Source organism: Primulina eburnea, chromosome 5 (genome assembly GCF_022965805.1).
Source record: "Primulina eburnea isolate SZY01 chromosome 5, ASM2296580v1, whole genome shotgun sequence".
Lineage (NCBI taxonomy): Eukaryota > Viridiplantae > Streptophyta > Magnoliopsida > Lamiales > Gesneriaceae > Primulina > Primulina eburnea.
The window spans coordinates 4,928,867-4,954,889 of NC_133105.1; the positions used below are offsets into that span (position 1 = coordinate 4,928,867).

General features: G+C 34.3%; 2 protein-coding genes across 3 annotated transcripts; both read left to right on the forward strand.

Annotated features, from left to right (window-relative positions):
- The first annotated feature begins 10,017 nt into the window (after positions 1 to 10,017).
- On the forward strand, positions 10,018 to 13,206 carry LOC140832583 (scarecrow-like protein 1). Of its 2 annotated transcripts, none has more exons than XM_073196682.1 (3): positions 10,018 to 10,150; positions 10,497 to 10,566; positions 11,334 to 13,206. In XM_073196682.1, exon 3 carries the CDS (start codon positions 11,423 to 11,425, stop codon positions 13,055 to 13,057), a length of 1,635 nt encoding a protein of 544 aa, XP_073052783.1. In that variant the 5' UTR covers positions 10,018 to 10,150; positions 10,497 to 10,566; positions 11,334 to 11,422; the 3' UTR covers positions 13,058 to 13,206. The 2 variants fall into 2 exon arrangements, with proteins under 2 accessions (XP_073052783.1, XP_073052784.1); XM_073196683.1 differs by having other exon boundaries at positions 11,414 to 13,206.
- A 2,987-nt stretch (positions 13,207 to 16,193) lies between these two features.
- On the forward strand, positions 16,194 to 25,788 carry LOC140832584 (putative transcription elongation factor SPT5 homolog 1). Its single transcript, XM_073196684.1, has 22 exons — positions 16,194 to 16,595; positions 16,824 to 17,056; positions 17,166 to 17,312; positions 17,449 to 17,607; positions 17,720 to 17,803; positions 17,970 to 18,040; positions 18,127 to 18,484; positions 18,596 to 18,751; positions 18,831 to 18,928; positions 19,007 to 19,055; positions 19,128 to 19,280; positions 19,390 to 19,533; positions 19,622 to 19,715; positions 20,921 to 21,079; positions 21,160 to 21,208; positions 21,299 to 21,393; positions 21,489 to 21,567; positions 23,601 to 23,655; positions 23,736 to 23,850; positions 23,930 to 24,073; positions 24,203 to 24,303; positions 25,142 to 25,788. Exons 1-22 carry the CDS (start codon positions 16,286 to 16,288, stop codon positions 25,385 to 25,387), a joined length of 3,099 nt encoding a protein of 1,032 aa, XP_073052785.1. The 5' UTR covers positions 16,194 to 16,285; the 3' UTR covers positions 25,388 to 25,788.
- The last annotated feature ends 235 nt before the right edge of the window (positions 25,789 to 26,023 follow it).

Below are 26,023 nucleotides of genomic sequence, written 5' to 3' on the forward strand. Positions count from 1 at the left end.
GCTTACGTGAACCAGACAGTGGGAGACAAATTGGATAGTAGATCCACTTTGTGTTACTTTGTAGGATATCCAAAGAATTCTGTTGGGTATTAATTATATCATCCCAATGAAGCAAAAGTGTTTGTTTCAAGAAATGCCACCTTTTTGGAAAAGGAATTTCTATTAGATAGAAAAAGGCAAGATGATAGAACTTGAATAAATTCAAGATACTCCCTCAACTATAGTAGTTGAACCTAATCTCCAACAACCAGTAGTTGAAGTACAAGCTCCTAGGAGGTCTTATAGTGTTATTAGACCACCTGCTAGATATATGCTTCTTCATGAATAAGACCATGATGAGTCTTTTGTTGGATATGATCCAATGAACTTTAAGGAAGTAATATCTGATACTGATTCAACCAAATGGCTTGAAGCCATGCAGTCAAAAATGGACTCTATATATTCAAACCAAGTCTGGACATTGGTGGATCAACCTGAGGGAATCGTTCCTATATGGTTCAAATGGATCTACAAAAGAAAGCTTGGGGCGGATGGGAAGGTAGAGACCTTCAAAGCAAGGCTGGTTGCAAAAGATATACTCAAAGGCAAGGAGTTGACTATGAGAAAATTTTTCACCAATTGCTATGTTTAAGTCCATTAGATTACTACTAGCCATAGCATCATGGTATGACTATGAGATATGGCAAATGGATGTAAAGACTGCATTCCTCAATGGAGACATCAAAAAGGAAATTTATATGTCTCAACCTGAGGGATACACATCAGTAGGAAGTGAGCATAAGGTATGCAAACTTCAGAGATCAATATATGGTCTCAAGCAGGAGTCAAGGAGTTGGAACCTCAGATTTGATAGCACTATCAAAGGGTTTGATTTTGCTAAGAATCCTGAGGAACCGTCTGTACAAGAAAATTAGTGGGAGTGTAGTGACATTCCTAGTACTTTATGTTGATGACATCCAGCTCATTGGGAATGATGTAGGATTACTGCAATCAACTAAAGTATGGTTAGCAAGTAAAATTCTCCATGAAAGACATGGGTGAAACATCCTACGTATTGGGAATACAAATCTATAGAGATAGATCAAAGAGGATACTCGGACTCACCCAAGCCACCTATATCGATACCATTATTAAACGATTCTCTATGGAAGAGTCCAAGAGAAGATACTTACCAATGTGTCATGGTATTACTCTATCTAAAGCTATGTGTCCCAAAACTGATGAAGAGATAGAGATGATGACACGTATTCCATATGCGTCAGCCATTGGTAGTATCATGTATGGTATGATATCGACACGTCCTGATGTTGCTTACTCTTTGAGTGTTACAAGCAGATATCAGGCGAACCCTGGTCCAATGCATTGGAAGGCCGTGAAAGATATTCTTAAGTACTTGAGAAGGACTAAGAACTTGTTCATGGTCTATGGGGGTGGAGAATTAAAATTGGAAGGCTACACTGATTCTAGCTTCCAATGTGATGTAGATGATTCGAAATCGACCTCTGGTTTTGTATTCATGCTTATTGGTGCGGCTGTCTCTTGGAAAAGTTCCAAGCAAGACACCGTTGCGGATTCCACCACTGAAGCTGAGTACATTGCTGCATCTGCTGCAGCGAAAGAGGCAGTTTGGATGAGGAATTTTGTCCAAGAGTTGGGCGTTATTCCTAATGGAGTTGATCCAGTCCCGGTGTACTGCGACAACACTGGTGCCGTTGCGCAAGCAAAGGAACCAAGGTCTCATCAGCGATCCAAACATGTACTGAGGAAATTCCACATCATCCGGGAGATTGTGGGAAGGGGAGACATATCAGTCGAAAGAGTCCCCTCTGCAGATAACGTTGCCGATCCACTTACGAAGCCCTTGCCAGGACCATTGTTTGAGAAGCATCGCGAAGCAATGGGATTAAAGTTTATGGGTAGTTGGCTCTAGGGCAAGTGGGAGATTGTTAGAGTAGATGCCCTACAAGTCAACTGTTGACTAGGGATTTTATTGACTCAAGTGTAATAAACAATCTTTATTTTAATATAATTCATTATTTCATGGTTTGTTAAATCTTTATCTGTATACTCATGTTATCAAACATAGATAAAGACCTTGATCATACTTTAATACAAATGAATCGTAATTCGATGTTGAAACTCGTTTGTAAATACTGTATGATCTAAATTCGTTCCTAGTCGATTCAGCCGCCTAAAACATGGATAAAGGTCGCTTGAGCTTGAGACTAGCATCTGTGATGTTGTGTACTGCGTTTCTTGGTAAGGGCATGGAGATGTCCAAACATGCAGATGGGTAGTCATATGATGATTATACCGAACAACCCTCCCTCGGACTTTCCAAGTGGTTCTCATACATCGAGAGGATAAGTCCGTGGTTATGATTGTATACCATTAGTCCTTATGACCCGAGACAACTCTGAGGCTCTATATGCTAGGGCTGTGCTTTGACTCGTTTACCGGCTCCAGGAGAGTCATCAGGTGGCGAGGTTGGGTACAGTCGCGACACATATAGGAGCCAGTGCATTGTAGTCGGGGATTCACCGCTCACCTACGGGTGTGGATATCCTATGTGATCTGATGTAATAATAGTGCATGGAATCTCTGGCCAGAGTATGAGATGTACGTTGGAGAAGGAGTTCTCCAATAGTATACGCGATGCCACTATTATATGTAACACATAGTTATCGAATTAATATGCAACCCTCGATGAACCAATGGTTGCAGATTCGATCGGGATATATGAGATGAAGGGACCGTACTGTACGTTAATCATAATCGACTGGTTCTTGCAGGCACTATCAGTGATACCTAGGGGATCATGGGGCGATGCTACTAGACGCTCCTACCATGATCCGATGGGTGCAATCAGAAATGAGTTCTGACATTCTTGATCAAGGTGTTGATGAATAGAATGGGGCTAACTAGGGTAAGCCCGAATAAGAATAAATGTTATTCTGAATCACAAGGAGTTGTGAACCCACGGCTAGCTGTATCCCTGAACCATTGAGGGTCACACAAGTACTGGATTGTTTGTTCCCGTAGAGAGAATAAATTCAAGAAGTTGAATTTATATTATATAGTAAATTCAAGGAGTTGAATTTATGATAAATAAATTTTGAGAGAATAAATTCAAGTAGTTGAATTTATAAAATGTGATAATTTAATTTATTAAACTCAAATGTTGGGTTTATTAAATATTAAATTTTGGAGGTGATAAAAATTCAAATAGTTGAATTTATAATTTAAATAATAAATTCAAATGTTGAATTTATACTGTATTTAATTTATTAAGCTCAAAAGTTGAGTTGATTAATTAATAAATTAAATATGGTGGGTATTATGTTTAATGGGCTTGTAGGAGTACAAGTCCAACATAATAAATAATTAAAGTTTTAATGGGCTTTGATTAAATTAATTAAACTAGTTGGACTAGCTCAATTAATTAAATCAAACCCATTAATGTTAATTATGTAATTAGGGTTTAATTAATTATAAATAATACATATAAAGACAAAACCCTAGCCCACCCACCTCACAACCTCACGTCCAAAGTGAGAAATTCGGCCACCTTGATTTATGGTTAGGGTTTGAGCCGTCTCTCAATTTTTCTCTCCTATGCAAAAGTTCTTCTAAATTTCTAGTGCAATTTAGAAGAGGAACAAATCTTCTAGTCGTGGACCTAATTAGAAGAATCGAAGAAAGTTCGTAGGGAATCATCAAGAGCTAATCCGTTCATACCGGATCAGTTGGAGCCAAGTGATTTAATTCACAAAGGTATAATTTTCAACTCCCTATGAATGTTTTGTTAAAATCATACGAGCGTCCAAACAAATTTTGATTGTCAAAATAAATAAAAATTTAAAAACTTCCGCTGCGTTTGGGCGTGTAGAAAACCGGATCCATCATAAATGTTTACATACTCTAATAACTCAGACACTCATCCAAGCTAAGAATGTCAAAATCAGAGCCGTCCCACCAATGCGACACAGTTCAACCAGAAAATAATCAGGTTTGGGTTTGAAATTTTTGGATTCGGGTTAGATCGTGTTGGACCCGATAGCTGACTAGAAAAAAAATGATCGAGTTGGGTTGGGTTCGAATTGACATGAAAATTTTAATTTTAAAAAATAATAATTAACAAATATTATTTATATTTTTATATATTGTATGTCTGAAAAATAATTATTATATATTTATATAATAAATTTTTATAATTTAATATTTATCTTGTACAATTTTTTATTTTTAAAACAATTGTTTATTTAATTTAGGTAAATATACTTTATTTTTCTACAATTAGATTTTTAAATTTAAATCACACATATATAAGAGAGATTTTGTTATTGTGTGTTTAAATTAAAATATTATTATTATTTACAATTTTATTTAAATTTTTTAAAAAAAAATTGGGTTCGTCAGGTTGATTGAGTTAGTCGGATTCGTGTTCGGGTATATATATGTGTGTGTGTGTGTGCGCGCGCGAATCCACTTAATGAATGTACAATTATGAAATATTTCATCATATTTAATAGGCGAGTGACACTTCAACGGTATTCACATAGATGTGCATATTGGGTATGCAATATATCAAAACTGTGTGTGTGTGCGGTTTTGCTATATTAGGTGAAAGGAATATTTTATTCATAATTAATTTTTATCCTTTGTTTAAATTGAAAAACAAGAGTTTTGACTAATTTGACTTGATAATGAGATTTAGATAATTCAATTTTGATATTTATCCTACATGATTTGGTATTTACCCATAAGATATAATAGCTTAGATTTGAATATAGTTTTATTCTTAATAAACTCTTTTTTTCTATGTTTGTATGATTTTGTTCTTATAGAAAGATAATTAAGTCATCAAGATTTGAATATATATATATATATATATATATATATATATATATATATATATATATATATATATATATATATATGTGGAATATTGAAGGAAGAACAAAAGACTTTGGTAGGGAAGTTTATGCTGCTGCTAGAGTTTTTCTTTGAACATACACGACGGTCAGAGTTGGAGATAATTTTAGTGCTGAAGAATTTGAGTGATCGACTCACGTTTATGTCGTGTTGCTGATTGGTGTTGAAGATACGTGCAGAACAACACTGACACATAGTTTTAATCGAAGAGTGTTCTTCAATTGTTTTTTTAAGCAACTTTTGTTTATGCATCTAGTTTTAATTTTTGTTTTTTTTTATGCATTTTATTTTCTTGGAGTGTTAAGAAATTTGATTTTGTTATCCTCACTAGTATTATTTTGGTGTAATAGATAACACATTTTTCTAGTGAATTTTTATCACGAGGCATTACACAAGTATTTGTACTTGTCCATAATTTAAATATGGTATTTATTTATTCAAGTTATACTTGTGTGTTAAATAATTATTTTCTGTTGCATGTTGTGTGCTCCATATCAACATAATAAAATTATATATATATACACACACACACGTGTAGCTCACCTAGATGTAAGAATAACTTGAACGAATTAATAGTGAGATGGAAGATCGTAATAACTTGATTAGGCAAATAAAAACTAATGATGGAAAGACATATCACCACACATTAATTAATATATAGATACCGATTTTATACCCACCACTGGATATATATATATATATATATAGCTTGTATGCTTTTACATACAAATATTGGTGACGTTAATATAGACAAGTCCAAATTGGAAGTCATTCATTTCGTGGAATGTGCATTAATCAGTCTGTTAAGAAATCATTTTTTAAAAATTAAAATGGTTACTGCGTTGTACCTTGTTTTTGACTTGTCATCTGCATGGATATATGGTATATATTTCGTGGAATGTGCATTAATCAGTCTGTTAAGAAATCATTTTTTAAAAACTAAAATGGTTATTGCGTTGTACCTTGCAACGTTTGTATTTGACTTGCCATCTGCATTATATTATTTTAAGAGTCATTTTTCGATTCTACAAACGTAAATTTAATTATGCGAGAGGAAGCATCAAGCACTCATATAAAATTTTTTTGTTGCAGATCGAGAACAAAATATTAGAGCTTTTTGATACAAATATAAATATAAATATATATATATATATATTTATATGTATATTTGTCATAGTTATGTTTATAAATAAGGATAGAGCGTTACTAATATATGAAATTGGCGTGACAATATATTTATTCAAGAGTTTTCAAAAATTTATAGTCTTATTAATTTACGAAATTATTAATTCAACGAAATCCGATCAAGTCAAGGCCGAGAAAAATATTTGTTTCGAGAGGTACCAATTTATCGAATATTAATTTTAAAATGTTTATTGTACGTACACCATGAATATATATTAGGGTGGAAATAAAATTTCAAATGGAATAATCTTGAAAATTACGTAAATAAATATGGTTTAGACTTTTATTGAAGAAATTTAGTTAATACCAACCCCCAATTTATTATTTTCCTTCGATAACTAATCTTTCTAAACTACTGTTTGATTGTAATATTATATACATTATAACGATCGAGAGATTGCAACTCATTTTCAGTCAACAAATTGCCACTAATTCTCAATTAATTAAGGTGAAGTATGCAAATTAATATTGTGACAGCGCAGCTAAACTTTTGTTGTTTTTTTTTTTAAAAAAAAAAACGTAAACAAATTTAATTCATATATATGACAAAAACTTGCATGAGACGGTCTCACGTGTCATATTAGATCATCCATGAAAAAAAAATCACTTTTTATACTAAGAATATTACTTTTTATTGTAAATATTGGTAAAGTTGAACCGCTCAAAGATAAAAATTCGTAAGACCGTCTCACAAAGTACTTACTCCGTATATGTTTGCCTAATTGGTGATAGTTTTATTTGCAGTATAACTGTTCTAATGCATGGACAGTTGAAAATTGAAAGACATCGAATGGAGTATTTGGAAAATGACAATAGAGTCCACCCTTGACTCACGTGTTATTTTATTTTATACAAATCTATTTAAAGAAGTAATCAAGATTTGAGAATTATGAATATACTTATAATGTTATTGTGCACGTATATAATTTTTAGAGTGGTTCTCATGTGAGACCGTCTCACGGATTATAATATATAAGACGTGTCAGTCCTACCCATATTCACAATAAAAAGTAATACTTTTTGCATGAGTGATCCAAATAAGAGATCCGTCTCACAAATACGACTCGTGAGACCGCCTCACACAAGTTTTTGTCATTTATTTGAAATCGAAGTCTTTTATATTGTTGAGATACAATAATTATCTTTGTTGGCAGAACGATTAAGACATATGGTGCTTGAAATTTATAATATTGAAGTTTCTACCACAAAATATAAATTTTGATAAAACGATAAATACTCGATTATACAATATATGTGTGTGCACCTGCACATTTATATTTCTAGAAATTGAATGGGTTGATATCGTAACATCTAGCCAACCATTAATAGATATGTATCCTGCGTACTAATCAAAGTTATGGTTGATTAACTCGTTTAGACAAAAAATAATTTATTCAATGAATTATGGTGTGCATCTTTGAAATTAAAGGTTTGAATTCATTATTTAACAATTGACTAAAACAAAGACTAAAACTTTGTTTCAGTAACTTTTTTTTTTAATTGATTACTAATTTAGACCCGTTTCTACTTTTTATTGAGTTCCGGGAAAGGAAAAAAAAAAGTGATATATATATATATATATATATATATATATATATATATATGTATATATAAATGTCTGTCACTTACTTCTAATTTTAAAAGATAAAAATATTTCCCAAAATGGATTTTTTGTATTTTTTTTCCAAAATGAATTTTTTATTTATCGATAAACAAAAAAAATTAAATAAATGGGATAAAACCTTTTCTTTTTATTTTTTTGAAGGAAAATACAAAAAATAGGACAAAACTTTGAACAAAGTAAGATTTGGAAACTTGAGAAGTTAATCGATGGGCTTTCAACCCATAGTGGGTTGGATCTCAACTACTTTTGGCATTTGTGGATTACTTAATTTCAGATGGGCCACCTGGTAAGGGCATCTAAGTTATTAGGCGCTGGCCCATTTCAAACCATCTTCTTCATTTTTTTTCTCTCTCTGAAAATAAAGGAATCAAGTGCAAACTTTTGGATTTCGTTGAGTAAAAAATCGATTGAATAACACACGAAAATAACTAGTTAAACAAATTTATAGGTCAAGATAAAATCTTAAATCGATACGAGAAATAACATGGACGTCACACATAAACGACTAGAACATGGATATAACATAATCGTCCAGCTCGACGATGTGACAAATTTTCAACTGAAGGCCGACGAATTCATTATATGGACATTTTTTAGAATATATTCAACATCAATCATTGATAAATATTTATAATTTGAGCACGATTAAAAAGATGTTGGTTTTCATAGACACTCTTCTAAATGTGTAGCAACTAATTAAATTATAGATCTTATCCAGATTATCATTTTAATTAATTAGAATATGATCACAAGTTGTATTCTAGAATCCCGATAATTTTTAAATTAAATAAATGTTAATGATTTGTACTATTAAGTTCTTATCCAGAACACTTTTTGTCATATATTAGTGGTGACAACATGTCATGTATTAATATAACCAAATAAATTAACCCGATTTTATATATAATAATAGAATATTTCAAAGAAAATAGGGTGAAGTTGACTTGGTAATTGTTTCTAGATCGTGTTTGATGACCTCAATACAATTAATTGAAGACAATAAACCAAAACTTCTCAAATATCGTGAGATGCATCAATTCGATATATACATACAATGAAAACTAATATTTTTGAAATAAAAAGTAATATTTTTTATGAGTCGGATCAGGTTAGAGATCCATCGCTCAAAATTGTTCTATGAAACAATCTCATAAGAGTTCGTGTGAATTCCCGAATGAAAAAGTTATTTACACACTTTAATAAAAACTATCACAAATTTTATTTTTTGTTTTTTTTTCTTAACACGTTGAGAAGGTTCGAATCTCATTTATCCAAATTTATGTTTATTTTGTCAATAGCTGATTATTTAATGGGATTATTCGACAAACTTCTGGAGTGCGTCTCGAGTTGAAAGAACATCACGCAGTTGTCCCCTCCACTAGATGATGCAAAACAGGCATTTCTCCATTACTTCGTTGGTTGACTCGCAAACGCGCAAAGAAAAGAAGTATTATTACTAAGAATATGTCTTTTGTGAGATGGTTTCATCAATCTTTATCTTTGAGACGGATCAATCCTACCGATATTCATAGTAAAAAGTAATATTCTTATCATACTTACATTTTATGTATGACCCAAATAAGATATCTGTCTCATAAAATACGACCCGTGACATCGTCTCATAAATTTTTTTATCTATTAATAATAAGAAAGAGAGGGTCCCATGATCGCTCTATGGTTTTTGTTTTTTATATTTAAAATTACAATTCAGCATCTTATTATTTTTACAATTATGATATATCTCTATTAATATAAATTTAACTAATTTATATAAATACATGGTGCGTTGCGTGAGCGTACTGTTTATTTTAAGACAAAAATTTGTGTGAGACGGTCTCACGGGTCGTATTTGTGAGACGGATCTTTTATTTGGGTCACCCATGAAAAAATATTACTTTTTATGCAAAGAGTATTACTTTTTATTGTGAATATGGGTAAGGTTGACCCGTCTCACGGATTATGACCCGTGAGACATGTTAAGATTGAAACTTGGACCTAACTCAACCCCAAAAGCTAGCTCAAGGGGGGAGGATTGTCCAAGCCAATATATACAACTCCCAAGTTATTTATCCAACCGATGTGGGACAATTAACACACCCCTCTCACGCCCAGGAATGAACATCTGGAGCGTGGAGTTTACAAATGACCCAATTATGGGCAGAACGGGTGACCTAATTATAGACAGTCCAACACATAACGGTAGAACCTGACTCTGATACCATGTTAAGATTGAAACTTGGACCTAACTCCTCCCTCTCACATGAGACTCACTCTTATTTTAAAGAGAGAATATCGTAATGTGAAATGGGAAAGTTGTCACCACTTTTTATTTTCTTGGAAGTTTCTCTGCTTTTTCTTGTCTTGGATGTTCATCTTAACTCACACTATATTGAATGGAGGAATCAGGTAGAAAACAAATCCCACCGCCAAGTTTGCTTATTTATTTTTCATTCAAACTTTGCTGTGAATCTTTTGTTTTGAATTAAGTTTTAAGGCTAAGTAAAGTGAAGTCCTTTTGGATTCTGATTTGTTTTTTCGTTTGTGTCCCTTTGTTGTTAATTCGACAGACCAACTCAAGGGTTGCTGATTTGTTTTTTCGTTTGTGTCCCTTTGTTGTTAATTAAATTAATTCACTAAACCAACCCTTCTTTCTTTACTTTTTGTTGGTAGTCAAAACCCTAGTATTGTTTTCTCCGCAAACCCTATTCTGAGCTTGGTATGCATATGTTTCTTGTTGCTGTGCAATTTGCAGATTTGCTGTCTCTGATTTGATATTTCTGGGTTTGTTTTGATTTTCCCTCGGCTCTGTTTTGGATCTTCAGGTACGTGTTTTTGTCCCCTGTTTTTACGTTTCTTGATGTTTGAGAGTTGATTTTTCTGCAGATTGTGACTCTGAACAATCTAATTATTGTTTCATCCCAAGAACTGTCAGATAGCATCTCATTTAGGAAGATTTATAGCGTTTTAAATGTATGTGAAGCATTTTGTACATCTTTTGGGTGACGTATCATCTACGTATGTATCAATATTCGGATTTGAATAAAGATTCTGTGGTAGTTTAAGGATGATCTTTCAGATTCAGTGGACAAAAAAATAAGTCCCCGGCGATTTTTCTACTGAATAAAACAATATAGGAACACCAGTACAGTTTGTTTCCATGACGTTTTGAATAATTAAGAAACTGGAATTGAGTTATGTTTTGAAGAGAAACAGATAAAGAATTCGGATCATGAAAGTTGTGTGGCAGTATGTTTGTTGCAATGTTTGGATTCTTAATTTATCCTTTAAAACGTCCTTAAGTCGTAAGTTCAAGAAACGTGGTGGAAGTTGAAACAGAAGTTGAGTTTTATTTGAGATGGAGTTTCAAGTTCACTAGTAAACGGAGTCTCCTTTAGTGGACTTAGTCGACTCACTCTTCGGGGTTGAACAAAATGTGAGGCAGGAATTTTTTTAAAAAAAGTATACCTTGTACACCTTTTCAAGTGTATGGATTAGTTATGGGAATATGGTGTTTGATGTTTCATGCATATTCATAAGTTCATGTTTCTATAACTTCTCCTTATACGTTCTTTGATTTGTTCTGATACAGGGAGTCCCACATCAACTTGCTGTTTTACTATATTGGGAAACCACATAAGTATTTCATTGGGAAAGTTTTTAAATTGTTAGGAGTGAACCATGTCTTTAGTCAGATCTGCTGCATTGTTCGGAAGCCATGAACTTTACACACTGAAGGATGGCAATCAAAGCTCTGGTTTATCAACGTCCACTTTTGACTCAGACGATCGGGGCATGATATACCCTGCTGAATCATATAGCAGCGACTGTTGTGATCCAACTTATTTTATCCACTCGCCATCGGAAGAAATTGCCAGTACTAATAATCCATTCATCTCCACTTTGGTGGCCGCGAGACATGATAATTATGAGTTCGATTACGACACAAAATATTTGAATTGTCCAAGTCCTGGTGCTATAGATGAAGATAAGATGAGATTGAAGTTACAAGAATTTGAGAAGGCACTTCGTGATGATAACAATGAAGATCGAGATCATAGCATGGAAATTGATTTTGAACAGACTGACCCTACTTGTCCGTATGAGATGCTTGATGACTCACCGAAAGAATCATCTTCAAATTCTAATCTTAGTAGAATAAGCTGCTGTAAGGAAATCTCAGTTTCTACCCCGCAGGATACCAAATCCTTGCTATTTATATGTGCTGATGCCATCCACGGTGGAAATCTGGAGAAAGCATCATGCATAATCAACGTGCTCCGGCAGAGGGTCTCGATCCAGGGAGAACCTTCTGAACGAATTGCAGCTTACATGGTAGAAGCTTTGGCGGCTAGAATGGCTACTTCTGGTAAAGGTCTTTACAAGGCACTGAAATGCAAAGAGGCACCATCCTCGGAAAGACTTTCTGCCATGCAGGTCCTCTTTGAAGGGTGTCCATGTTTTAGATTTGGTTTCATGGTGGCAAATGGCGCAATCTTAGAGGCATTTAAAGACGAAAATAGGGTTCATATTGTAGACTTCGACATAAATCAAGGTAGTCAGTATTACACGTTGCTGACATCCCTGGCTAAAGTCCCTGGGAAACGTCCCCACTTGAGGTTAACTGGAGTGGATGACCCCGAATCGGTTCAACGGACAGTGGGAGGCTTAAAAACCATTGGGCAGCGACTCGAGTTACTGGCCGAGGATCTGAAGCTCTCATTCGAGTTTCATATTGTTGCTTCTGAAACAGCTTTGGTCTCTCCGTCAATGCTAGATTGCCAGCCTGGAGGAGCGTTAATTGTAAACTTTGCTTTCCAACTCCACCACATGCCTGACGAGAGTGTATCAACAATAAATATTCGAGACCAACTTCTTCGAATGGTTAAAGGGTTGAACCCAAAACTTGTCACAGTTGTGGAGCAAGACGTGAACACAAACACTGCTCCATTCTTAACAAGATTTGCAGAAGCATACAGTTACTACGCAGCAGTGTTTGAATCACTCGATGCAGCTCTCAGTAGAAACAGCCAAGACCGAATGAACGTAGAGAAACAGTGTCTTGCACGTGATATCATTAACGTTGTCGCCTGTGAAGGAGCAGAAAGGATTGAGCGTTACGAGGTTGCAGGAAAATGGAGATCCAGGATGAGCATGGCTGGTTTCACCTCGTGTCCTATTAGTCGAAACGTGAGTGACGAAATCCGTGAACTCATAAAGCATTACTCAGATAGATACAAAGTGAAAGAGGAGATTGGTGCTCTCCATTTTGGATGGGAAGACAAAATGCTAATATTTAGTTCAGCCTGGAGGTAAATGCAAAAATTGTTAATGGGGAAGCTTGAATTTAATTTACTTTTGACTGTGTAATGTAGTAGCAAACCAATTAATCTAGTCGTAGAACAACGTGCAAGCGCCTGTAAAAAAGATATGTAAGACTATTTAACTCTCTTTTTCCGTCTCAATTTTCATGTCTTTTTTCTTGCGGCGTCGTTCCAATATTAGAGTCTCGAAATTAGAAATTGTTCTTAGCATGATTCGGGTACTGTGGTTCGAACCAACGGGCCACCTATATTCTGATGTCATAAGTTATTTTTATGTAAAAAAATTTAAACGAAATAAAATAAATATGTGGCAAGAAATAAATAAACCAGACAGAGTCACAGAGATACTTTCATAATCGTAAAATTATATTATATCATCAAGGGGAAACAGAAATAAGAAAAAACCACTTTAAGTTTATAGATATTCATTTAATTATTAGTTTCTTACGTTCACATCTTTATAAGTAGTTAAAAATTATATGATAGCTTCTGCCGATTAATGCCCTTAATAGGAAAGTCACGTTTCAAGTGAAACATTAACGGTAGATTTCTTGTCTTCATGATTTTTTTATTGCAATAAATTGCATATAAAATTAGCTGCATTGTTCCTAATAAACACCCAAATCCATTCGGCACCTGCAAAAAAAATGGTAACAACTTCCACAAAATTATGTTGGAAATTAATTAATTAGAATCGCTCGACTCTGATAAGTGATAACTGTACATTTAAAGATTTTACAAAATCACCATATATCTATCTTTCCCTTCTATTTTCTCTTCTTTGGTAGAATTCAAAAGTTGTTATAACTTATCATGAATCAATAAAAGTTTTCCAAATATGTGTTAGAGGACGAGACGAGACGAGAGATGTCGGGTTTAAGATCTAAAGAACATAACACTGAGTGTTGATTGAAGCAACCTACTGTTATGAAAATGTCCTTTCCAAGTAGACCGTAGATGAACCAAGAGGTACCACTAAGGAAGACGAATAGTGATAATAGGAAGGGCATGTACTCCACACTCTTGGTCTTGATCACCTTCCTCTGTACAAATTAAATGATTAAGATGAGATGCATTTTCGAGAACACTCGAGCTTAGATCATATGACTAAAGCACTCTTACCATGACAGATAAAGGTGAGCATATATACATAATAGCTATGGAGAATATGGTGCCAAGTGCCAACAAATCCACACAGATTCTTCCTTGTTTTGGGTCGGCGATCGAAGGCGAAAGAGGAGACCAATGCAACCGTTAAAAAAACAGCAAGAATGCATAAGAGAAGCCCCGAGATATTGGCCTTCTCCTTCTTCGGCAAAAACGCTAGATATCGGCCTTCTCCTTCTTCTCCTGCATGCATACATGCATGCATTTTAATAAATCAAATCCATGACCATATATTCTTTTTGGCAGGGTAGACGGGATTAAGATGATCAGGATGCATGTTTTATAAGATATGTTCAACGTAATCAAATTATTTTATTATAAATTATAGAGTCTGGTTTGTTGCGCAAGTGTCAATAGATGAGGGGACATTAAATAGAACCAAAAGAATCCTAGCTAGCTAGGTTTCGATTCAATAGATATAACGTCGAGCGAGGTCGCGTCTTCATCCAAACTTTCCCTCATGAATAATGCATCTTCTTTCCAATATCCCGCCCCCGTATACATGTCTTTAATTATTCCGTCCTTCAAACTAAAATGAACCACTCTCATACAAAAAAGATTAATTTAAGTTATACTAATATCATTAAGTATAACTTTTGATAACACATTGAACCATATATAAATGTCTAAAGTTGATAATATTCGCTATTAGCGATTTGAGAAATATTTTTTGCATGTGGAGACTGTAAGATTAAATCACAACCGTTATTCTTTTCAAATAATTTTCAATTGCTTTCGCTTCTCTAATTTTAAACAGGCACGAAGGTAAAAATAGCAATCCACAACTCTTTAAATATGAAAAAAGGAAAATAAATATGATATATGCTACTTGTGTTAGAAAAGCTTGTTCATTTGATTTAATTTAATACAAGTCATACGATAATTTTCCGAGAGTGGGCTTCCATATTCATGGATTTCAAATGCTTTGATTTAATGGATTTTTTGCCATGGAATTTTCAGCAACTTTTGAATATTGAAGGACGGAGTGATGAAAAATGTATAGTATATGAATGTGAATTTTGAAACCCATTTATTTTAATTAATATTTCTATATTTTTTTTAGATAAATAGATACTTAAAAACTTGTGAGGTCGAGACTGGGAGAAGAGATGGTAGAGTACTTTCCAATGCAAAACTTGCCCTTGATAAGACTGAAAGTTGATGACTCGATTGCCACTCTCGTTGCATAATTAGTTTTTTGAGGGAGCATGCATGGTCATCATGTTCTTGAATGATGGTCCTTCATGAAACATAGATTACACGAATTTACGAGTAAAAATAACCTCAACGATTCTGATCCTAAAATCAATCTTATTTTTCTACAAAAACTCAAACTCAATATCCCCAAAATGAAAGTGTAAACAATCTGGACGCAGTGACGAATAACAAGTTAGACGATTAGATTTTGCTCAATATCAAGAATGGGGCAGCGATGATCGCATAAGCAAGTTGTGGACTCGTGTGTTCATAAATCGTTTTCATTCACACTAGAAGTAATTATTGCCGGCAACAATAAATTTATGCAAAGACGCTCGATCCGTATGCTTATCGACATATTCTTTCAAATTAATGCAGTCATATAATTAAGTCGATAAAATAACCACAACTGTACCCCAGTTTTTTAAATGAGAAATTCAAGTTAATTTGTTTTTTTATTTCTCATTTAAAAGGATATTAATATTAATTATAATCTTAACAACATAAATTATAATGGTAAAAATTTGTGTGAGACGGTCTCACAGGTCGAATTTGTGAGACGGATCTCTTATTTGGGTCATTTATGAAAAAATATTATTTTTTAAGCTAAGATTATTACTTTTTATTGTGAATATAGATAGGGTTGACCCGTCTCACAAATTAGTATTCGTGAGACGATCTCATATAAGACCTCCTCAATTATAATATAATTGAGAGTGTAGTTTGATGGCCCAATCCGAAGGAAGGCCCGACTGCTTCTTTATTCCACCCCTATTTGTCTTGTCTCTCACCCCAATTAGGCTAGGGTGCCATCCGATCAAATTCATTCACTTCTTCACACACAAATTCAATTGAGATGCCTAGAAACGATTACGATGACGAGCTGGAGGATGAGGAGGAATATGAAGATGGGGACGAGGAGTACGATGAAGCTGATGATTACGGTGGAGGCGGTGGGAAGGACAAAAGAAAAAGAAGCAGATCGGATTTTATAGATGATTACGCCGAAGAAGACGACGAGGAAGACGAAGATGACGACGAGGAGTATGGAGTTTCTGCGGGTAGTCGTGGAGGGAAGCGGCACAGGAAGGCGGCGTCGGGGTTCTTTGACGAGGAGGCTGCTGTGGACAGCGATGATGAAGAGGAGGAAGAGGAAGGCGAAGACGGTTAGGAATTTTTGTTTATATTTTTTCTGCTTCCTTTTTCCAGTATGCGTAATTCGTAATATTTGGAACTAAAATGGTAGACTCGTTATGCCTATGCTTTTGCCCATTTACATTGCACCTTTAATAACTTGTTGAATAGCTTAAATTTTTTGCGGTGAGTTTGACATTTTATCGAGGAACATGTTCTGACTCGCTTTTTTATCATTATGTGCTGTTCTGATGATATAGACTTCATCGACACTGGAGCTGATATACCTGATGAAGATGAGAGGCGAAGTCATCGGCGTCCACTGCTTTCACGTGAGGATGAGCAAGTGGATGTCGAGGAAATGGAGAGAATAATTCAGGAGAGGTATGCTAAGAGCCTTAATGTGGAATATGTAGAGGAGGCATCGGATGTAGAACAGCAATCTATACTGCCTTCTGTTCGTGACCCGAAACTCTGGATGTTGAAATGTGCGGTATGATAATGGATGATTCATTTCAGTTCAAACAGCTAAATGAGTAAGCTGGCTTTCTGTTTTTACCGGCAGTCAGTAATGTATTATGTATCATTTTTATGCAACATAGATTGGTCGTGAAAGGGAGGTGGCGGTTTGCCTAATGCAGAAGTGCATTGACAAAGGGTCCGAATTGCAGATTAGATCTGCCATAGCCCTCGATCATCTAAAAAATTATATATACATCGAGGCAGACAAGGAAGCCCATGTGAGGGAGGTATGCAACTGCTTATTGTTTTGGAATTTGGATGCATGTAATTTTGCACGATTTAAATTGTTGATTGACATGGTGGGGTATGATTATTTTCATCTGATTTTACTTATTTGAATTTCTCTGTTTGATTATGCTATAGGCGGTTAAAGGGATGCGTAATATTTATCCTAGTAGAATAATGCTTGTCCCTATTAAAGAGATGACCGATGTGCTTTCTGTGGAGACTAAAGCAATTGATATATCTAGAGATAAATGGGTTAGAATGAAGATAGGAAGTTACAAGGGTGATATCGCTAAGGTATGTTGTATGCCAGACTCTTTTTTTTCTTTTTTCCTTTTTCCCTCTTTGTCAATCTTTTTCATCGTTATTTTAGAATTTGATGTGAAACTTTTGTTTCTTTAATTGGAAGGTTGTTGATGTTGACAACGTCCGGCAGAGAGCAACTGTGAAATTAATTCCGAGGATTGACTTGCAAGCTCTGGCCAATAAAATCGTCTGTGTTCCCTCTTGTTTTTTTAAAATTTATTGTAGATTGTTATTATCGACATGTAATTGTTTTTATTTTTTCCACTGATATATCATTCACAAGAGTTGCGTGCTGTTAACAAAACTGTTTTTATATGTAATCTGTGTAACGAGCCCTGTTGGCCTTTTTCTAGGAAGGGAGGGAAGTTCCAAAGAAGAAGGCCTTTACTCCACCTGCACGTTTTATGAATATTGATGAAGCTCGGTAATCTACTTTGTTCTATTTTTTTCCCAGTCAGTGGTTATATTTTCTTTTTGTAATAGGAATTTTGAATTTTGGTTTCAATCCAGAGAACTGCATATACGTGTTGAGCGTAAGAGAGATCCTGCTACTGGAGACTATTATGAAAAAATTGAAGGAATGATGTTTAAAGATGGTTTCCTGTATAAGAATGTGTCATTAAAGTCGCTCAGCACTCTTAATGTGCAACCCACATTTGATGAGCTCGAGAAATTTAGACAGCCTAGTGAAACTGGGGATGGTGACGCATCAAGTTTGTCAATGCTTTTTGCCAATAGAAGAAAAGGTCATTTCATGAAAGGCGATAGAGTTATAATTGTCAAGGGGGATCTGAGAAACCTAAAAGGATGCGTGGAAAAAGTTGAAGAAGATACTGTTCATATTAAGCCTAGTGAAGAAGGCCTTAATGTGAGTAAAATTGATAGATTTTTACCCACCTTATATATCTCTAAATGTTATGTTTGGATGTGGATCCTGTTTATTAAAGAAGCTTGTGCTTTTTTCCATTTTCTTTTTCAGACAACTCTTGCTATCAGTGACAAAGAACTGTGCAAGTATTTTGAACCTGGAAATCATGTGAAGGTTGTATCTGGCTCTACAGAAGGCGCGACTGGGATGGTTGTTTCTGTTGAAGGCCATGTGGTGAATATAGTTTCAGATACGACCAAAGAACTTGTGAGTCAACCATCTTTAAAATTTTTTATTTCTATTATGTTGACACTGTTTTTTCAGCTATTGTTTTATCTGACTTCAGCTCCGCGTGTTTGCGGATAATGTTGTGGAAAGCTCTGAAGTCACCTCTGGCATTACCAGGATTGGTAATTATGAGCTTCATGACCTTGTTCTGCTTGAGTAAGCTTTTTTCTTCTGTGCATATTTCATTTGCTGGATTTTTCCTTTCGTGGTGTTAATAAAATTATGGCCATGCAGTGATAATAGTTTCGGCGTCGTTATACGTGTTGAGAGCGAGGCTTTTCAGGTAAGCAGCTTTTATTATTAATCTGTAAGTTTATAAAAATGGTCATACTGAACCTGGTTTACAACTGGTCAGGTCCTTAAGGGTGTCCCAGAGAGGCCTGATGTTGCACTTGTGAGGTTAAGAGAGATTAAATACAAGATTGACAAGAAACTTTTTGCGAAAGATCGATACAAGAACACTTTGTCTGTGAAAGATGTTGTAAAAATTTTGGAGGGTCCATGCAGAGTATGTTACAACTCATATTGTTTAGCTTTTGACGGTGGATTTAATTGTTTATTTGAACGTCATTCACCTGGTTTTTTTTCCCAATGCCAATTAATTTTTCTCATACCAGGGGAAACAGGGTCCTGTTGAACATATCTACAAAGGAATCCTGTTTGTTTATGATCGGCATCACCTGGAGCATGCTGGTTTTATTTGTGTTAAATCTGAATCTTGCATGATGGTTGGTGGATCACGGGCAAATGGAGATAGGAGTGTAAGGATCTCAATCTGACCTCAAGTTCTTGTTTCATTTGAGGTGTTTTCTTTGTGGTTATCTGCATTCTAAATTGCTCTTGGTGTAGGGTAATGCATTGACGTCGAGATTTTCCCATCTCAGAACTCCACCTCGTGCTCCCCAATCTCCGATGAGAACACCTAGAGGTGGTCCCATGAATTGTAAGTGGTGTGATCGAAGAACTTTTTTTACCTATTCTATGCGATTCCCCATTTTAGACCAATTAGTTTTCTACTGATATAGTTCTCACAGCTAACTTTTCAACTGCTGTGGACCTCTTTGGCTACATTTAGTTGGTTGATAGGATAATGAAGTGAGTATATACAGTTTTCATAAGTTAAGAAACGACATGGGATTATTGTTAAATTGTTTGGTTGATCGGATGAATGAACAAATAATTTTATTTTTATAGGATTGTACAGTTTTACCCTTGTTAGCTTATTTTCTATTTTTATTATTCTTTCTAATCAAAATTTGTTTTGATTTTTCTGCATCCGACTCTTCTTCAATATTGAAAACTAGGGTTTCATTAGTTAAGTCCCAAAGCAGCTTTCTTTGTTTAAATTGTTGGTTTGATGTAACAACATCTACACAATGGTGAGTTTTTCAAGCAATTTTTGCAACCAAGATTTGCAAACCCGCTGCTCAGATCTTGTAGCTGCCACCCAACCATCGTACTTTCGGCACTTTTCAGGCAGGCTCCATGAAGCGATGTTTCATTCAAAAGTAGAGAAATATATGGTAGTAATTTTGAGAAAATCATGGGATTTATCTCTTTTTTTATCTCCATTAAATAAGAATCACTTATATAATCACTAATGATAGAAATGCCAATGGAGGTTCCCTGATGGGCAATGTCTTGCAGACGAGTCGTGCGGCAGAGTTGTTGATGGATTTTAGAGTAAGAGGGGAGAGGAAATTGAAGATACATAATGGGGACAAGAGGGCTTTTTAGGTCTTTAACTGTGAATTTACAGGGGATGACAAGTCAACTCACCATGTCAGTAGGTTCGATGTCACAATGAAACAATACTTTGAACTGGGCCTATTGATATGGAGAAGGCCGAATTGTGCTAACCAAACGTAGGGAGTGCCTATGCCGCCACATTTGGATTGGTTAATTCTCAAAACATGTGGGCCCCATCCCGATCTAATTGTGGAAAAGGTTGGGGAAGTAAAGCTCCAGGAGCAGCCAGACAGCCACTCTCCCCCAAACATAGGAGGATGGGGTGGGATTACTATGCGATTGACCTCTTATCCTACTTACCAAAAATAGGCTTCGGGTTTTTGTTTATTTAGTTGGGTGAGGGTATTGCGTTAATCTTTTAAATTATGTGTTTCATTTTCAATAATTTGAATTATACAGTTGGAGGACGCCATGGAGGTGGAAGGGGTCATGATTCCTTGGCAGGAGCTGTAATTAAAATTCGTTTGGGCCATTATAAGGGATGCAAAGGCCGTGTCGTAGAAGTTAAAGGTTCCATGGTTCGGGTTGAATTAGAATCACAAATGAAGGTTGTCACAGGCAAGTTTCCCATTATCTGAAAGAATATTTCTGTAAATCTGATTATGTTTGATTATTACTGATATCAAATTCTTATGCAGTTGATCGAAGTTATATTTCTGACAACGTGAATGTTTCAACACCTTATAGGTCTCATTTACTTGCATTATGATTATTTCTATTGTTGGTAATGTTGTTGATCTTCATTATTGTGTCATTTCTTCTGTTGTCATTTAGCAGGGAAACATCTAGGTATGGAATGGGTAGTGAAACCCCAATGCATCCTTCTCGAACTCCACTTCATCCTTATATGACTCCAATGAGAGATTCTGGAGGTAAGATTTGCTGTTTTGTTTATCTCAGGACTCTTACTATTTTGGTGTATGGAAGAGATTACCTGATACCTTTTGGTCTTTTTAACTTTATGCAGCAACTCCCATCCATGACGGTATGAGGACACCTATGCGTGACAGAGCATGGAATCCTTATACACCTATGAGTCCACCAAGGTATGTATCTGATTCAAGATCCAATTATATTTGTATAATTAGCTATGTACTTGGAATTTTCTGCGAGTTTATTGAATCACTTAACATACAATAGAAATGTCTGGCCATAGATTTGTTTTTTCTTAAAGAAAATATGTTCTGAATCGATCGAATAAGGCAACTCCTACGATTGTGTTGTGGTCTACGTCCGAATCTGATTGTTGAATGATATCATTTATCTGCTACGATGCTTGGATTGGTCCTATTTTAAATTGAAATCAACATGTGCGCTCCTTCTGATTTAATGATATTTAGGTGTGTGTATTCGCTGCAGAGATTTGTCGACTTTTTTTAAATAACAGATTTTTGTAGAGTTGATAGATTAACTGATTTTTTTTTTTAAAATAACAGATTTTTGTAGGGTTATAGATTTCTACTTACTTTTGCATCTCACAGATTTCTAAAGATTTTCATTTAATCTTATAGCTTTATTTTGCATAATTTTTATTGCTATTTGTAAACTTTTTCATAGAATCTCATGGATTGGTAATTTATAATTGTGACATTTTTTTTAATTTTTTTGATTTAACAGTTGGTCATGAATAAATTTTATTTATTTAAAACATTTTTATCTCTCAATATCAATATTTTTTTATTTATTGATTTAATTTACGAAAAACAATAAATAAGTCGGTACTAAATTTATTACAATTAAATTTCAATTATTCAAGTCAATTCAACATGTTTATGTAATTAATTAATATTTTTAAAATACATAACAATAATTTTCAATATTAGTAAATAAACAAAATTAAAATAATTCATTCATTTTAAATAAAGTTTTGTATAAAAAATATATCAATTTTGTTTTTGACAATATGTCTAACAAAAAAAATTAACAAGACAATTATTTGTAGCTGAAAATAAATAATAAGTATGTTAAATATTTGCAATTAGTGTAATTTTATAAAATTTTATTATAGTTATTCTTCTATATATGTGTTGATAAACTTTAAATTATTTATAAATCACACGTACATCTGTGTGTGTGTGTGTATATATATTCATTCAAGTATAATAAAAATTTTTATTCACCATCATTTGCAACATTTTTTACTTATAATCAAATTTAAGATATAGACTGAACATCAAATGTTATATGATAATTAATAAAAATTTAAATTTAACCTATTAAAAATAATAATATTTTAAATTTATAGCCCAAAAAAATTATAATTTTTTTTGTTTTGCATTGCAATAAATTTTTATTATATTTTTTAATAAATATAATTTTAATTTTTACGAGATTTTTTGACTGAAACTCAAAAAAAATGAAAGATGTTAATAATTTTGATTTTATCGCTTGTTAGGAATAAAAAATTTGTTTTTAAAAAGTCCAAATAAAAGGAAAAATATATGGAGGAAAAAATAAAAATTTAATGTTTGTGTTTATATTATTTTTAATAGAAATAAAATAATTATTTGAGCTTAGGAGATTTCCTAATTAAATGTACATTTAGTTCTTTAATAAAAGGAAAAATATATGGTGGCGAAAAAAATGAAAATTTAATGTTTGTGTTGATATTATTTTTAATAGAAATGAAAATGAGTATTTGAGCTTAGGATATTTCCCAATTAAATGTACATCTAACTCTTTAGCTTGAATCAAAGACATTATTTGATATTTTATTGTTGTGACTTACATTTTAATTCTTGTACTTAATAAAATATCATGAAGTCGTTAAAAGCCTATTGACATATTGATTATCTATGGAGTATGGACTTTTTTAGAGTTTTTAAAAGTCAAGTTTGAATAATACAATACCTTTTCAAAATCTACAAAAAATTTCATGGAATATCAATAAACTTTTATAGAGTATATGAAAATATAGATTGAATATTTTTAAATTTTTAAACTCCATAAAAGTCATTAAAAGTCTGGAACCAATACAATCTCCCCGGTCATTGCACCAATGCCTTGCACCTCTCAGTGATAATTAGAAGCTTTGATGCTATTGATGTGAAGTTCATAGAATTTTAATGACAAAATTTAGGGACAACTGGGAAGATGGAAATCCTGGATCTTGGGGAACTAGTCCACAATATCAGGTAACTTTCTCAAGTTATAATTATTATTTCTAAATAGTTTCATCGTGTTATATGGTATCAATGAACTTGCTATTATTCAGCCGGGTAGCCCTCCATCACGAGCTTATGAAGCTCCAACACCTGGATCAGGGTGGACGAATCAAAGTGGCAGTTATAATGATGCTGGCACTCCTAGGGAGAACAGTTCTGCCTACGGTATCTATAATTCTTTTACATTCCTTTGGGTTTTACATGCGTCAGATTTTAATTACGAAAAAATGCACAAAATTTTCAGCAAATGCTCCAAGTCCATACTTGCCGTCTACCCCTGGTGGACAGCCACCGATGACACCGAGTTCGGCATATTTACCGGGTACACCGGGTGGACAACCAATGACACCTGGCAGTGGTGGGTTGGATATGATGTCGCCAGTAGTAGGTTTGTCTCCCCATCTTCTTAGATCATCTGCACACATCCATATGGTATTCCTTATTAGAACTCTGGTTAAGATTCTCTACTAGTTCGTTATGACATGATGTTTTATTTTGCAATATTTTCTTGTTGCAGGTGCTGACAATGAAGGTCCTTGGTTCTTGCCAGATATTCTGGTCAACATCCGCAGACCTGGTGATGATGCTGTCGTGGGAGTTATAAGAGATGTGCTTCCGGTATATTTCTTTCGTTCTTAATCGTAAATTTGTAGTTTCTTTTCTCTACATGTTCATGACTGACAATCTACATTGGAAATTGTTGGTTTGAGAAAAGAAATCTAAGGTACATGAGAATGGCGATTTTGTTATTATCCAAAGTAGCCATGGGCTGTTTCTGCAGCATGGGCTAACTGGATGTGAGCATGAGGCCCTGACCACTTATATACCCAAAAATACTTACTACCCACCAACTACCCAAAAATACATATTACCCACCAATTTTAAGTAGGCTACCTGGACTCTTTTCATTAATAATGTATTTTTCAGGCCATTCTGTTATTTGCCGACAAGTCGCTTCCTTAAATGATCAAATATCATGTGTAATCGATCGAAAAGGGTTAGATGATGAATTGGATGTGACTATCTTATTATATTCCCCCAAGATCTGTGTGATAAAACCTATTGCTTGACATACTTGAACGACAATTTGCGCTTAGATTTTGAAACCACTAATACTGTCTCTATTTCATTCAAGATTTGTCTTTTGTCCAAAACCTTGTAGATGTTAGCAGATTATTCTGTATCGGCTTCCATGTTATTTTTCTGGGTATGCCGACTGTATTTATATAGACTTTGATTGAGTAATATATTTTATTGACTTGACCAAAAAAAAAAATTCAAGTCAGGTATCAAGTAGTACCATTTTTTAAATCATGTGATAGATCATCAGCGTGTGGTACTTGCTAGAACATATACATGTATATATATATCTTTTATGTGAAGGGTATGTTAATGGATATCTTTCAAGAACGAAAATTGAATCCATTTTGTAATTGTCCATCTTATTGTCTTTCAGGATGGCTCATGTAGAGTGGCTCTCGGATCAAACAGCAATGGGGAATCTATCAATGCTTTTCCTAATGAAATAGAGATTGTGGCACCAAGGAAGGCTGAGAAGATAAGGATCATGGGTGGCGCACATCGTGGAGCCACTGGGAAGCTCATCGGTATTGATGGCACGGATGGAATCGTAAAAATTGACGACACGCTTGATGTCAAAATTCTAGATATGGCCATTTTGGCAAAGCTTGTTCAGACGTGACAGTAAGTATAATAATCTCGAAGCATGAATTTGGGCAGTAACACTGGTACTTTCACAGTTACTATCCGATTGTCGAAGCTATTGTGAAGAGCATTGGATTGGAATGTATAAGCAACCAAGAGAAATGCCTTTATGTAAGATGACTTGGCCAGGTTTCAGTGATTATTTTTCTCTTACTTGGTACACTTATGTCGTAGGAATGTAGCTGAACAAGAATAACCAGTTAAGCTTGCAGCAGTTCGGATTGGTATTCCATAGGGTGGCCCTTATACTTCATTTGTATTTTATTTGATAATTCATACGTTTGTAGCATTAATTTTGGTGTTTTGCGTCCTTTTCCTGTAACACAAACCCCAATCCTTTGTGCACTTCATTATCAAATCAAATCATTTCATTACATTCTCGTTTTATTATTTTTCTGGTGGTTATACTTTATAGTATTTTGTGTATTTTACACGTGACACCCTAAACGTTTGATGGCATTTACAGTCTTGCTTTTCAGTAACTATAAAGTTGGCCTGCAAACTACTATTTAATTTGTTCCGTTTTGACATGCTTCAATTTCACAAGCCAACAACAATAAAGGTAGCTCGCTCATTTTTTTCCTCTGTGTGGTCTGCAAAATGGTCATTGGAA

Coding starts and splice junctions, on each gene's coding strand:
- LOC140832583 (XM_073196682.1), top strand. CDS start 11,423: ATGTCTTTAGTCAGATCTGCTGCATTGTTCGGAAGCCATGAACTTTAC.
- LOC140832584 (XM_073196684.1), top strand. CDS start 16,286: ATGCCTAGAAACGATTACGATGACGAGCTGGAGGATGAGGAGGAATAT. Junction 16,596..16,823: donor GGAAGAGGAAGGCGAAGACG/GTTAGGAATTTT, acceptor CTGATGATATAG/ACTTCATCGACACTGGAGCT. Junction 17,804..17,969: donor AAGCTCTGGCCAATAAAATC/GTCTGTGTTCCC, acceptor GCCTTTTTCTAG/GAAGGGAGGGAAGTTCCAAA.